We start from the raw sequence: 13,603 nt of genomic DNA, 5'->3' as shown, positions 1-13,603 counted from the left end.
CTATTAATACCAAGGCTCTGCTATCTTGTCGGACTCCCGAGGAGACTCGGGCGTTGTTAGGTTGTGCCTATTCACCCTGCTTTCCTTTTTCTGTCCTGTGTTTTCGCTAACTCCTTTTATTTTTTCTTTGCAGATGCCATGCCGGAGAAGGAGGATCCAGTCCTGAAGATGGCCCTGGATGCAAAGAGGAATCAGAAGAAGAAGAAGAATCGGGGCACTGGTGCTGCAGAGAACTCGGCCTCAGCAGGTTCTCCTCGGATGAAGGAGGACGAGAGGTCTTCCAAGAGACCTCGTGCTACCGAGGGGCGCCATGAGCCGTCGAGCTTAGGTCCCGAGCGTGGTTTTGTATTGCCTCCTTGCTACAAGGATGGAGGTTATTTTGAGAAGTTTCCCATGGTTACTTCTCCGGATGAAGCTCGTCGGATCGGTGAGATGGACCCTCCGTCCCTTTAGAAACAGCTGGCGTGCGACGGTGCTGCCGTGATGAGGGTTTTGGGGATGGCCCAAATGTTAGCCAGTGGTGGCTCGGGCTCGTCCGAGGCCCTGAAGGAGGCGGAGGCGGCAAAGAAGACTGCCGAGGATAGGGTGAAGACCCTGGAGACTGATCGCAAGGAGTTGAAGAGAAAGATCGACGCGGTTCTCAAGCAGAAGGACGGGGAGATTGCGGCGGAAAAGAAAAAGCTCGCCGACCTTCGGCTTGAGTGGGCTCCCTCGGCTGACGAGTCGTCGGATGTGGCCACTCTGCAGACTAGGGCTGAATTCGTGGAGAAGATAGATAGCCTGAAGATAAGCTTGGCTGACATGGCTGAAGTCGGTTTCGAGCGTGCTGTTCGTCAACTGAGGCTTCTAAACCCTGGTTTGAAGGAGGATAATATCGGGCTTTCTTCGAAGATTGTGGACGGCGCGTTGGTGCCCGAGTCTCCAGAGAGTGAAGAGTAGATAGTGGTCCTGGGCCTGCGTGCCCTTCTTCTTCGGCCTGCGTGCCATTTTATCTTTTGTCGGGTAATGCCCGGAGTACTTTGGGGGCCTGCGTGCCCGGCCTTTTGATTGTAACCTTTGGATATCGTCGACCAAGTTGGTCGGCAATTTTAATGTTCTATAATTTTGCTTGCTTATATCTGTTTATCTGCACTTTCGGCGTTGTCGTGGTATGCTCGTGTTTTGATAACTTTCCTGTTGTGCTCGTATGACGGGGTATCTCCTCCATACTTAGAATATTTTTCGATTGCTTTAGGTAACTGATGACTTATGCTCGGATACGCCGGAGAGTTACTTATGTTCTTGTGATATTATCGGTTTTGTGGACTATGCTCGGCCTAGATTGATTGCCCGGGCGTGTTGAGTACGGACCGGGTGCGCAGAGCAGGTGTGCGCTGTTAGCGAGTACGAGTCCATGATCATGGCCAAGTCCTCGCGGCGTGAACGGTCCCATCGCGAGCTGGGGTTCTGCCATGCAGGTACTTCCACGGAGGGTCTAGGTGTAGAGTCTTCCGTGTGGTCGGTTCTCCCATTTTGTGGTAGTATCCGACCGTTGCTGTCGTGGAGTTCTCGCGTTCGTACCTACGACGCGGGTCCATACCCGGTTAGCACCCGTGTTGGATACAGGCGTCCGGGGGTGTTAGGTTGGGTCTAACTGTAGTAACGTCTGAGTTTTTCAGCGTTCCAGGGCCGAGCAAGTCTTACTCCGAGGAGATCCTCGAGGTAGTAGGCGCCGTTCTCTGTTTTATCGTAAACTCGGTACGGGCCTTCCCAGTTTGGAGCTAGTTTTCCCTCGCGCGAGTCTTTCATGTTTCTGCGGAGTACTAGGGCGCCGATTTCAAATTCGCGCTTTATAACTTTGGCGTTATGGCGAAGGGCTATTTGCTGTTTTAGTTTAGCTTCTCGGAGGGAGGATCCTGCTCGGATCTCCTCTACCATATCGAGCTCTTCCCTCATGGCCTCGTCGTTAAGTTCTTCCTCGAGGGGGGATTCGGTGCGCCGAGAAGGTTCTCGGATTTCCACGGGGATTACGGCTTCGGTGCCGTAGGTTAATCTGAAGGGAGTCTCGCCCGTGCTCGAATGGGGCGTCGTCCTATACGCCCAAAGTACGCTATGTAGTTCTTCGACCCAAGCTTTTTTAGCTTCGCCGAGCCTCCTTTTCAGTCCTCGGAGGATGACTCGGTTGGCTGCCTCCGCCTGCCCGTTCGTTTGAGGGTGTTCGACTGAGGTGAAGTGCTGTTTCGTGCCGAGCTTGGCCACGAATTCTTGGAACTTCCTATCGGTGAATTGGGTGCCATTGTCGGTGATTATAGCCTGTGGCACCCCGAACCGAGCGAGTATGTTTCGTTTGTAGAAGCGTAGCACGTTTTGAGATGTGATTTTGGCGAGAGGTTCGGCCTCTATCCATTTCGTGAAGTAATCCACGGCGACCACCAGGTACTTATTCTGGTATGATCCGACTGGGAAAGGGCCGAGGAGGTCCATTCCCCAGGTGGAGAAAGGCCAAGGAGAGGAGAGGGATTTAAGCTCGTTGGGGGGAGCTAGGTGCATGTCGGCATGCCGCTGACATCTGTCGCATTTCTGAACATGCTCTTTGGCGTCCTGCTGCATAGTCGGCCAATAATAGCCGGCTCTGAGGGCTTTCCTCGCCAGCGACCGACCGCCGAGATGTTGGCCGTTAATCCCCTCGTGAAGCTCTTGCAGTACTTCTAGTGCCTGCGAGCCGTCGATGCATTTAAGAAGTGGGACGGAGAAGCCTCGTCGGTAGAGTTTATTTTCGATGACTGTGTACGAGCAGGCTCTCCTCTTAATGGCTGAGGCTTCCTTCGGGTCATCGGGGAGCTCGTCGTTCGTGATGTATTTGTACACCGGGGTCATCCAGCATTGGTCGTCTCCGATGGAAAACACTTGTATGGCTTGCGTGTTTTTGCCTATGCTTGGATCGGACAAGATCTCTTGTATCACTGACTTGTTCCCTCCCTTCTTTCTCGTGCTCGCAAGCTTGGATAAAAGGTCGGCCCGTGAGTTGTGCTCCCGAGGGATGTGTGCGACGTCTGCCTTTGTGAATCTTTTCATCTTTTCTTTGACGAGCGATAGATACTCGGCTAGCGTGTCGTTTTTGGCCTGGTAATCGCCGCTAACTTGGGATGCGACCAGTTGAGAGTCGGTATAAATCATGACTTCCTGAGCGCCCACGTCCTTGGCGAGGCGTAGGCCCGCTAGGAGGGCTTCGTACTCAGCCTGGTTGTTTGATGTGGTGAAGGATAGGACTAAGGATACTTCGATGACGAGCCCCTCGTCGTTCTCCAAGATGATACCAGCTCCGCTGCCCGCGTGGCTTGAGGCGCCATCAACATAGATGGTCCACTTATTCCCGGTGGGTGTTGGGGAGTTGGAGATCGTCGCCATCTCGGCCACGAAGTCGGCGAGTGCTTGGGCTTTTAACGCTTTCCTGCCCTCGTATTGTATGTCGAACTCGGACAGTTCGAGGGACCACCTCGGCATTCTCCCGGCCATGTCTGGTCGGCTGAGAAGTTGTTTGATCGGTTGGTCTGTCCGGACGACAATAGTGTGGGCGAGGAAGTAGTACCTCAGTCTTCTGGCGGCCGTTATTAGGGCTAGCGCGATTTTTTCTATCTGTTGATAGCGGACCTCGGGCCCCTGAAGGGCTTTGCTAGTGAAGTACACCGGCTTCTGCCCGTCTTCCGTTTCTCGGATCAGGGCCGCGCTGGCCGCCTCGCCTGAAACGGCCAAGTAGAGATAAAGAACCTCGTTGCTGTCTGGTCGGGATAGCACCGGGGGTTTGGAGAGCACTTGTTTGAGGTGGGATAAAGCTCGTTCGCATTCCTCGGACCACTCGAAAGCTGCTTCCTTCCGAAGAAGCTTAAAGAATGGAAGTGCGTGCTGGGCGGATTTCGCGACGAAGCGGGATAATGCCGTGAGCATTCCGTTTAGTATTTGGATGAATTTTTTATTGGTGGGGGTAGGGAGGTCTGAGAATGCTCGGCATTTATCGGGGTTGGCTTCTATTCCTCGTTCTGTCAAGTAGAAGCCGAGGAATTTACCTGCCCGTACTCCGAAGGTGCACTTCTCTGGATTGAAGCGCATCCTGCAGGACCTGGCCTGCTTGAAGACCCGCTCGAGATGCAGCGTGTGGTCGGAGTCCTCTCGAGATTTGACGATCATGTCGTCCATATATACCTCGAGTGTGTCGCCGATTTCTCCTCGGAAGACCTTGTTCATCATCCGCTGGTAAGTTGCTCCGGTGTTTTTGAGTCCGAAGGGCATTACATTATAGTAATAATTGCCCGATTCGGTCATGAAAGCCGTGCATTGCTTGTCGCATTTCGCCATGGGAATCTGGTTGTAACCAGAATAAGCGTCCATGAAGGACAACAGTTTATAGCCGGCCGAGTTGTCGACCAGTCTATCAATATTAGGTAAAGGGTAGGCGTCTTTTGGACATGCCCGGTTAACATCAGTATAATCAACACACATTCTCCATTTTCCATTAGATTTTTTAACAAGTACAACGTTTGAGAGCCAAGTTGAATACTTGGCCTCGGAAATAAAATTTGCCTCTAGGAGGTCTTTTACAGCTTTCTCGGCAGCCTCCGCTTTCTCAGGAGACTGCCGACGCCTACGTTGTACTACGGCCTTGGCGGTTGGATTGATGGAGAGGTGGTGGCAGGCGACCTCAGGGTCGAGTCCGGGCATCTCTGCGGCGCTCCAGGCGAACAGGTCGGCATTGGCTCGAAGGCAGGCTACGAGTTGCTTCTTTGGCAGGTCAGGGATGCCTTTGCCGATCTTCACTGCTCTGTCGGCGTTGTCTCCCAGGGGGGTCAGCTCGAAATCTCCGTCGGGGACAGGCCGGACGGGATGGGGGGCCGGCGTCTCTTCCCCGGTCTTCAGTTCTTCTTGTGTGAACCTTGCATCGAGGTCGACTGAGCTGACGTTGGCTGTTGGAACCTGATCTTCCCGGGGGCGTTTGTCTTCGGCTCTCGGTTTTTTGTTGGAGCTGGTCGGAGGGGCGATCAGCTCTAGTCCTTTGACGGAGGCATCGAAGATTCTCCTCGCAGCTTCAATGTCGGCGTTGATGGTGGCCACTTTCCCCGTCCTCGTGTAGAACTTCATCTTCAGATGGACCGTGGAGGGCACGGCGGTTAGCTCGGCCAGTGTTGGGCGTCCGATGATGCAGTTGTACAATGTTTTGCAGTCGATCACCAAAAACCTGGTTTTGACTTGTCTGGACGCTTCCCCTTCCCCGAAGGTGACAATCAGCTCGACGTAGCCCCATGGTTTGGTGGTGGCTCCGTTAAAACCCTGGAGGTCGGAACCCACATAGGGAGTGAGGTGCGAGTCGTCCAGCTGAAGTGTTCGGAAAAGGTGAGAGTACATGATATCGACCGAACTACCTTCATCCACCAGGACCCGTCGAACATCGAAGTTTGCCATTCTGGCTCGGACGAGGAGGGGAATGGTGGCGTTTGGAGCTCCGCCGGGCAGTTCCTCGAGGTAGAAAGTGATTGGCTCCGACTTTCCTCGGAATTTCCGCAGAGTAGGGCCGAGGTCGGCATTGGCGCTGAGTAGCTCGTCGAACTTTCTCTTGACTGAACTGACGGTGAGAGAGCCGGGGTCGCCTCCGTTGGAGATGACCATTGCGGTGGGGAAATGTTCCCAGGTGCTGAGGGCGGTCGTCACGCCGAGTAAAGGGATGAAGTCTTCCGGTTGTGTCACGGACAACGCGACTTGAAGCGGTCTGCTGTCTGGTGAGTTCCCCTCGTCAGAGTTTCGAGGGATGTCTCTTCTGGAGGGTTCTCCCTTCTTGGTGTATTTTGCCAGGTGGCCCTCTTTGATCAGGGTCTCTATGGCATCTTTGAGATGTATGCATTCGTCGGTCATGTGCCCGTGACTCTTGTGGTACTTGCAGTACTTGGACTTGTCCGTCCCCGGTCTTGTAGGATTTGACTTCGGGGGCCTGATGTTGGATTTTTTGAACTCGGCGTTCTGGCAGTCGGCCAGGATTCTCTCCCGGGAGGTGTTCAAAGGAGTGTAGTCATTGAAACGCCCTGCCGGTCCTCGCCGTTCTTTGACATCTTGGGACCTGTCGTCCCTTCTTTTGTCTTGTCCTCGGCGTGACCCTGGATCCTCGAGGTTTGAGCTGCGAGCGGCATTACTGCCTCTCGAGGCCTTGATCGCGGCTGCCTCGGCTTCTTCAAAGTCGATGAATGCCTTTGCTTTGCGAAGGAGGGCATTCATCGAGTGCACCTCCTCAATCTTAATGGCCTTCTTGAAGTCACTGCCGGGGAGTAGTCCTCGCTCCAAGATATACCTCTTCATGTAGTCGGCCGTCTGCACTTGGACGGCCTCCTTGTTGAATCTTTCAAGGTAATCCCGAAGAGGTTCGTTGGGTCCTTGTATCACGGCCTCGAGATTGGCTTCCGATTTCGGTTGTCGTCGGGAGGCTGTGAAGTGGCTCAAGAAGAGTTCTTTGAGCTCGGTCCAGGAGTGGATGGAGTTCGGAGGGAGGTTCCTGTACCAATTCATCGCTCCCTTCCTGAGGGTGGTCGGGAAAATGCGGCACTTGATCGAACCTCTGACGACGTGATAGTCCATGACCGCTTCGATGCTCCGAATATGGTCGTCGGGGTCAGTGGTTCCGTCGTATTGGTCCAATACTGGCGGTTTTTCCATCCCCCGAGGGAGGTGAGCTCTCCGGATATTGGCGGACAAGGGGCTGCGGAAGTCCTCCTCGTCGCTCGGTCCTGGTGAACGGTAGTGCCTGTTTCGTCGGGAATCCTCTTGGTTGTCACCCAACGCAGCCTTGGAGGGGCCTCGACGGCCCTGTTCGGGGGAGGGGCTTCTTTGTTCAGCGGCTTCAGGTTTCTGGTTCCTCCTGTTCTTTCTGGGTGGAGAACGGGAACGGGTCCTCCGGCGGCGATGTCTTCTCGGGGGAGACCTTGAAGAGGATGGAGAACGCCGACGGTATCTTCTCGGCGGTGAACGCGAGGAGGAATAGGAGCGAGACCTGTGGCGCCTCCGCGGAGAGGGGCGACGTCGTCGCTGTCTTTCCAGTTCGTGAATTCGGTCGTCCTGGATTCTGAGGAGGCTATTCGTCAATTGTATTTCTTTGAGCAAGCGGACGGTGATGGGGTCAGCGTCCTCGGGAATGTTGAGTGGTTCCTCTTCCTCCCCGTGACGGGCTCTCCATCTCTCAGAGGTGTGGGTGAATGAGGAAGCATGTTGCCCATCTCGAAGGTCGGTCTCATTCACATTCTGGGCATGTTTCGGCCCGTTGGTCGTTCGGATCTGCTCGCCGTTCTGAACGTGCCCTTCGGGGGGAACATGGTCGACATTCTGGACCTGTTGCAGGACCTGCAACGGCTGAGTGTCCTGGGTTTCATGCCCGGACCTTTTTCGCCGACGATCCCCCCGACGATGATTAGCTAGCTCGCGGGAGGATTCCTCGATCAGCTCTTGAAGGAGGAAAGGGTCAGCGTTTGGGATGTTGTTGTTGTTGTTGTTAGCCATGACGATTGGAGATGATTAGCTTTGATCTTTGTTCGTTAAAGATGGGGAAGCAAGTTTCCCACAGACGGCGCCACTGATCGTACCTGATCAAAAGAATCGTCGTAGGCTGCTCGGACTGGATCTTCTAGGAAGGAGAAGGGGGGGTGTACCTGCAAGGTACTCCAATGCCAAAGTAAGTTGACGAGCAAAGGAGCGCAAGTACTAGCTAAGAGTGAGTAAGAATTGAATACCTGACCCTCTAGTTAAAGAGGGTATTTATAGCCCCCAGCGCTGGGCCATGATCTCGCTATTGGGTTGGATTCCCAAGCCCAACTAGGAGACTGCCAGGTTTCCTGAGCGGAAATATCGGAGGTGCGTGCATGCCCTCTGTCCTGGTTAACCGCTCCGAAGTTAAAGGGGGACGCGGTCTTTTAGGAGCCACGTGGAATACGTGTTGCTCGGAGGGTTGAATATGAAGGAGCCCTGCGCGGAGCAGGGTCCTCGGCAACGGAGGTGTTCGCGGGGTCGTCAGTGCCGAGCACGTCGGTGTCATATGCTCGGGGATATAGGGCAGCCGAGCATGTCTAAGGTGGGCATCTTATCTGCGTAGGAGGGCCGTAGAGGAACGTGGGCCTCTGAGGTTTATTGGGCCGAAAATCATAGTGGGCCTAAGCTTGGCCCAGTCCAGAACAGGTATCATATCATATCTCAACCCAGTGTTTGCTGACACAACAGAATATGATAAGTTAATTCTGAAACTTATCATATCCTGCCTCACTAGTTCAAATTGATATCCTGAATATGAGTTGAGTTAGAATCCGGTAGGATAGAATAAAAAAATGATTTACTAATTTATTTCTATAAAACATAATTTAAAATAAAAAATTAAATATAAAAAAATATAAATAAAAATTAATTTGATATTAAAATTTTAAAAATATGAATACTAATTTTATTATTTATCATATTAAATATATGTTTTGGCAAGGGTAATTTTGTCATTTACATTTTATATATATATATATATATATAGCATATCAAGTGAGAACATTTTTAAATGAGAGATGAGAGGAAGAAATATCAACCATTGGATTCATCAAGAGAGAGAATGTTAATTTAAAAATGCTCTCACTTGATATGCTCCATATATATATATATATATATATATATATATATATATATATATATATATATATATATATATATATATATATATATATATATACTTTTAATTTGTTTATCTAATATATTTTAAAAATTATTTTGTAAAATTTTTAAAATTTATAAATTAATAAAGAAAATATTTGTTTACAATTAAAAAAAATTCATTGACACTATTGGGTAAATAATTTTAATTTTTCTTGAAAAAGATCATGAATTCTAGTATATATATATATATATATATATATATATATATATATATATATATATATATATATATATATATATATATATATATATATATATATATATATATATATATATGGTATCCTGTGTGAACCAAATACATGATAGGATAAGTCTTATCATATCTGTATCATATCTTATCTTTATCCTGCTTGATATCATATCATGTCTCTATTATATCCTACACACCAAACGGGCCTTAAATATTTTTTGCTGTCATTTATATTTAGTCTTTCTAATAAAAATATAAATTGACGAAACTGCAATCGTTATTAAAAAAAACCAAAAGAAAATGAAAAAAGTGATCTCTCATGTGAGAGACGCTAAAAAAAGAGATAGTGACATTTGATATTAGAGATAGAGTTATTAGGCACCATGTGTCTTTTCAAAATTATCTTCGGAGTCATATATTGAATTTTTTTAAAAAGTTTTATTTGTTTCAGAAGTGTATTTACGAAATGTTAAATTATTTTAATTTTTTTTATTTTAAAATATTTCTGTAAATATAACTTCAGAAAAAAAAAATTAAATTTTAACAAAAAAAAAAAAGACTTTATAATGTATATCTTCAGAAGCAGAAGCAGAAGCAAAAGCAAAAGACATAAATGAAATTGCGTTAGTTGTCTAAGAGTAATATTAAGAGTTTGATTGAGATATTGTTAATATAAATCCATAATTCTTAGTTTCTCAATATTTAATTTGTTTTTCTCCCCACGATTTTTTTTAGAAACAAAAGTAAAATCCACTATCCTACTTTTACATGACATTTCACTTTGTAATCTTCACCTAAAATTATTCTCACATATAATATAAAGTATCAATATGTGTTTATAAATACAGAAATTCTTATACTCCAAATTGATTTTATAAAAATAAATTAGATTTAACAATAATTTTCTATTAATTTTTTATACAAAACCATTTTTAATTTTTACTGTCAAACCACTCACAGTTTATATTATGCATTACAATTAATATTAAATAATATATAATTTAAATATGTGTTTATAAATGAAACAGTCTCCACTTTCATTCGACAAACCGATTTTATAAAGTTAAATATATTTAAACCATAATACTAAAAACAAACTCAATTCAAACTATCATGATTCGGATTGTAACCATCCTTGTGAACTTGATATTTCCCAAATTTGACCCCAAAAAAATCATAGTTGGCCCAGTTATTATTACATCAAGTTACCAAAAGTATGGGAAAACAGAGATCTAGAGTTTCCTTTTCTATAAGGAGGCAAATCATGAACATACATTATCATCTATAGTGATATACACATGTCATGCACAACAATTTTTTTGAACTATATTGTTGGCATTGGTAATGCCAAAGTATAAGGGACCCTAGAGCAGACAAAAGGAGTATAACATGACCAAACTAAATAATGTTAGTAGTTACTACCAACCATTGTTAGTGTTGTACACATGGCTAGCTCCAAGCCTTCAATAACAATAGCATATAATAAGAGTTCTCTTCTTTCAATTCTCTTACAAATATCTTCAATATTAATCAATATGAAAAACGATTTATTATGCATAATCATTAAGATTAAAGGATAATTTTGACTTATGAGATGTTTACTAATCATTTCTTACTTGTCTTACCATAAGGTTATCTCCTATGATAAGGTTAGAGATTAATTTCATGCATGATTTTGTTACTGGTTTGACAAGTGTTACAGTACGTGTCACTGTTTCAGCTAGTTCCGTTATGTTTATGTACAAAACTACATAATGAGAGGGATTGATTAGATTAAACCAATAATTGAGATCTCTTGTTGAAATCATGTCTTCTAGAAAGTAATGTGGGGATTCACGGTGAAGAAAAATTTCGTGGAAAGAGTAAATAGAGATATGATTGGACAGTACGTGAACAATGACCAGATAAATTTTGCAAAAAGTCCATATGAAATAATAATAAGATTACTAAGGCTGCAAAATTGGGTTTAGTTCAAGTTTTTTTAACATTTCTACATATGATATTAAAAAACGGATCAAACTTGTCTTTTTAAGTGATACTAAATAAAATAACATAGGGTAAGAAATTGTATAAATTACGTTTGTTTCAGTTTTTTTAATATTTAAATAAAATAGTTTAAATAATTTTTATAAAATTTTATTTATTGTTATTTTTTAATAATTTACTAAAATTATTTAAATTTAAAATTAATTTGAATAATTTTTCATAAATTTTTTAAAATATATATTTTTTAAAATTATATATTCCATCCAAATGCATGATCCAATTAACAATTTCATACATATTAGTATATTACAAAAAATAAATAAATTAAAGAGAGAACTAATTTGTGTCCAAAAGGCACAAGTTAAGAAATTCATAAATAAAAATTTTGTATTAAAAAAAGCAATAAAAAATATTAATTATAATTTTTTTAATGAAAAAATACACAATTTCTAAGTAATTTTTTCTATAATTAGTTCTTAACTTGTGCCACAAGGCCGTAAGTTAGCATTAACCTTTATCAAATTATTCATTATTAAATATTAGGAAGACCTAGTTCTACTAGGGTTTTGGTTTTTTCTCTTTTTTTTAGAAGGTATGATCATTGACTTTTTCTGGTACTTTAGTCGAACACAATTCCATACTAGGACACAATGGTGACACCGAGCATGGAAAACTTATCAATAAATGATGAATACGATTTAGAAGGGTTTTGTTTTGATGTGGAGGAGGATGGTGATGAAGTTTCAGATCTCAAATGGTGCCTTGTCGGTAGATTCCTATGTGATAGATTTATTCATGTGCAAGCTATGAAGAATAAAGTTGCAGATGTGTGGAGTCCGATGAGGGGAGTTAAGGAAGCGAAATACGGTTTATTTCTTTTCCAATTCTCGCACAAACTGGACATGGATGCAATGTTACAAGGCAGACAATGGACATTTGATTCACACCTCTTGATTATTGAGAAGGTAAGGATTGAAATGCAGATTGAAAATATACCTTTGTATCATGTTGATTTCTGGATTCAAATCCACAACTTACCAGCGGGAATGATGATGGAAAAAGTTGGGAAAACATTGGCAAATTTCATCGGGGCTTTTGTGGAGTATGACAAAAATAACAACACCAGTTACTGGCGCGAGTATATGAGAATTAGGGTGAAGATTGATGTGAGGCAACCATTGAAGAGGCAAAGGAGAATCAAGAATAAGGGAGGTTTCTGGTGCGTTGTTAAATTCAAATATGAGAAACTGAGTTTATTTTTCTTCGTTTGTGGAAAATTAGGACATTCAGAGAACAAATGTGAGATTCGTTTTGCTATGGTGGAAGACAACGACATAAGAGAAAGTTCTAATGATTTAAGGCTGATACCAGACGTTATGGCGGTGGTTCCTCTTCTTGGTGGCTTAAAACCGATGCAGACAGTAGCATGAAAAGAAACACTGGTGATACGGAGGAGGAGAGGGTGGTCGTTCAACCTAGTAAGAATAGTGATTCCAATCAGAAGGTGGAGGGCGTGGTACAGGTAGATCCGAGCCAACATGCACAAGCGATGAGCATTACAAAAAATGGTAATAATAATGGAGAGGTTACTATTATCGATGAAGGAAATCTGTCTCATGAAAATAAAGAAGTTGTAGAGGAAGAACCAATTCGTACGAGACATGTGAAGACACAAATCAATTTGTTTCAAGGATCCCCGACAAGTGCTGCACATCATGTAGTGTCTGCCTTCTCTTAACAGGCACAAAACCTATTTGTCCAGGAGAAAAAGTTAGGCCCTGTTCTATCAACTATCTCATTCAAGCAACAGGTCCCACCCGTCTCATTCCCATTGTCACAACTACTGGCCAATCAACATAAACATGTGATGCATGAGTCTTTAGGCTTCAAAATGTAGCATAATGAATTTCTCCAGGAATTTTACTAATATCCATGTTAAATACGAAGAAAGAGGAGATTGGAGACTAACCTATTATACGGATACCCCAAAAGAAGAATAAGGAAACTAGCTGGGAGTTACTGCGTGAAATACATGGTTCTTCTAATTTACCGTGGTGTATCATCAGGGATTTCAACGACCTTTTATTTCAAGAAGACAAGGTGAGTTTTCATCCTCATCCTAATTGGTTATGTGCCGGTTTTTGTCAAGTGGTTAGTGATTGTAACTTGGTTGATATTCCAACTGAAGGGCATCAATTTAGGTAGGTGAAGAGTAGAGGTACTGAGTATATGATCGAGGAGAGGTTGGATAGAGATTTAACTGATACATATTGGCTTTAATTGTTTCCTAATGCCAAACTTTTGAATCTCATTGTGACTCACTCTGACCATAACCCCATTATGCTTGATTGTGAATCTAAGTTGCATGTGAAACGTAAATTTATGTTTCGATTTGAAAACAAGTGGATGTGTGAGGATGGTATCAAAGAGATTGTGCAATAAGGATGAAAGATGGGGGAGGTAGTGGAAGCTGAAACCCGTATTGTTTCGTGTGCAAATAATTTGGTTTATTGGGGTAGAAATCAGGGAAGAGAGGAGAGGCTAGAGCTTGCGAGATGTAAGGAAACAATGGAGAGGTGCAGGGGATGCCATGATCAGACTGAGATATAAGCATTTTTTGAGGTGCATAATCAATATAACTAAAGGCTTATTCAAGAAGACATGTACTAGCGGCAGCGAGCAAAGATGCACTGGTTGAAAAACGAGGACCTTAATACCAATTTTTTTCAT

At 44.3% G+C, this 13,603-nt stretch overlaps 2 protein-coding genes across 2 annotated transcripts; both read left to right on the top strand.

The window, feature by feature from the left end:
• Positions 1-483: 483 nt before the first annotated feature.
• On the top strand, positions 484-939 carry LOC131633848 (uncharacterized). The gene has a single exon (XM_058904530.1). It carries the CDS (start codon positions 484-486, stop codon positions 937-939), a length of 456 nt encoding a protein of 151 aa, XP_058760513.1.
• A 10,584-nt stretch (positions 940-11,523) lies between these two features.
• Positions 11,524-12,303, top strand: LOC131633847 (uncharacterized protein At4g02000-like). The gene has a single exon (XM_058904529.1). It carries the CDS (start codon positions 11,524-11,526, stop codon positions 12,301-12,303), a length of 780 nt encoding a protein of 259 aa, XP_058760512.1.
• The last annotated feature ends 1,300 nt before the right edge of the window (positions 12,304-13,603 follow it).

Source organism: Vicia villosa, unplaced genomic scaffold (assembly GCF_029867415.1).
Source record: "Vicia villosa cultivar HV-30 ecotype Madison, WI unplaced genomic scaffold, Vvil1.0 ctg.001182F_1_1, whole genome shotgun sequence".
NCBI lineage: Eukaryota > Viridiplantae > Streptophyta > Magnoliopsida > Fabales > Fabaceae > Vicia > Vicia villosa.
This window is presented reverse-complemented; position numbering and strand designations above follow the sequence as displayed.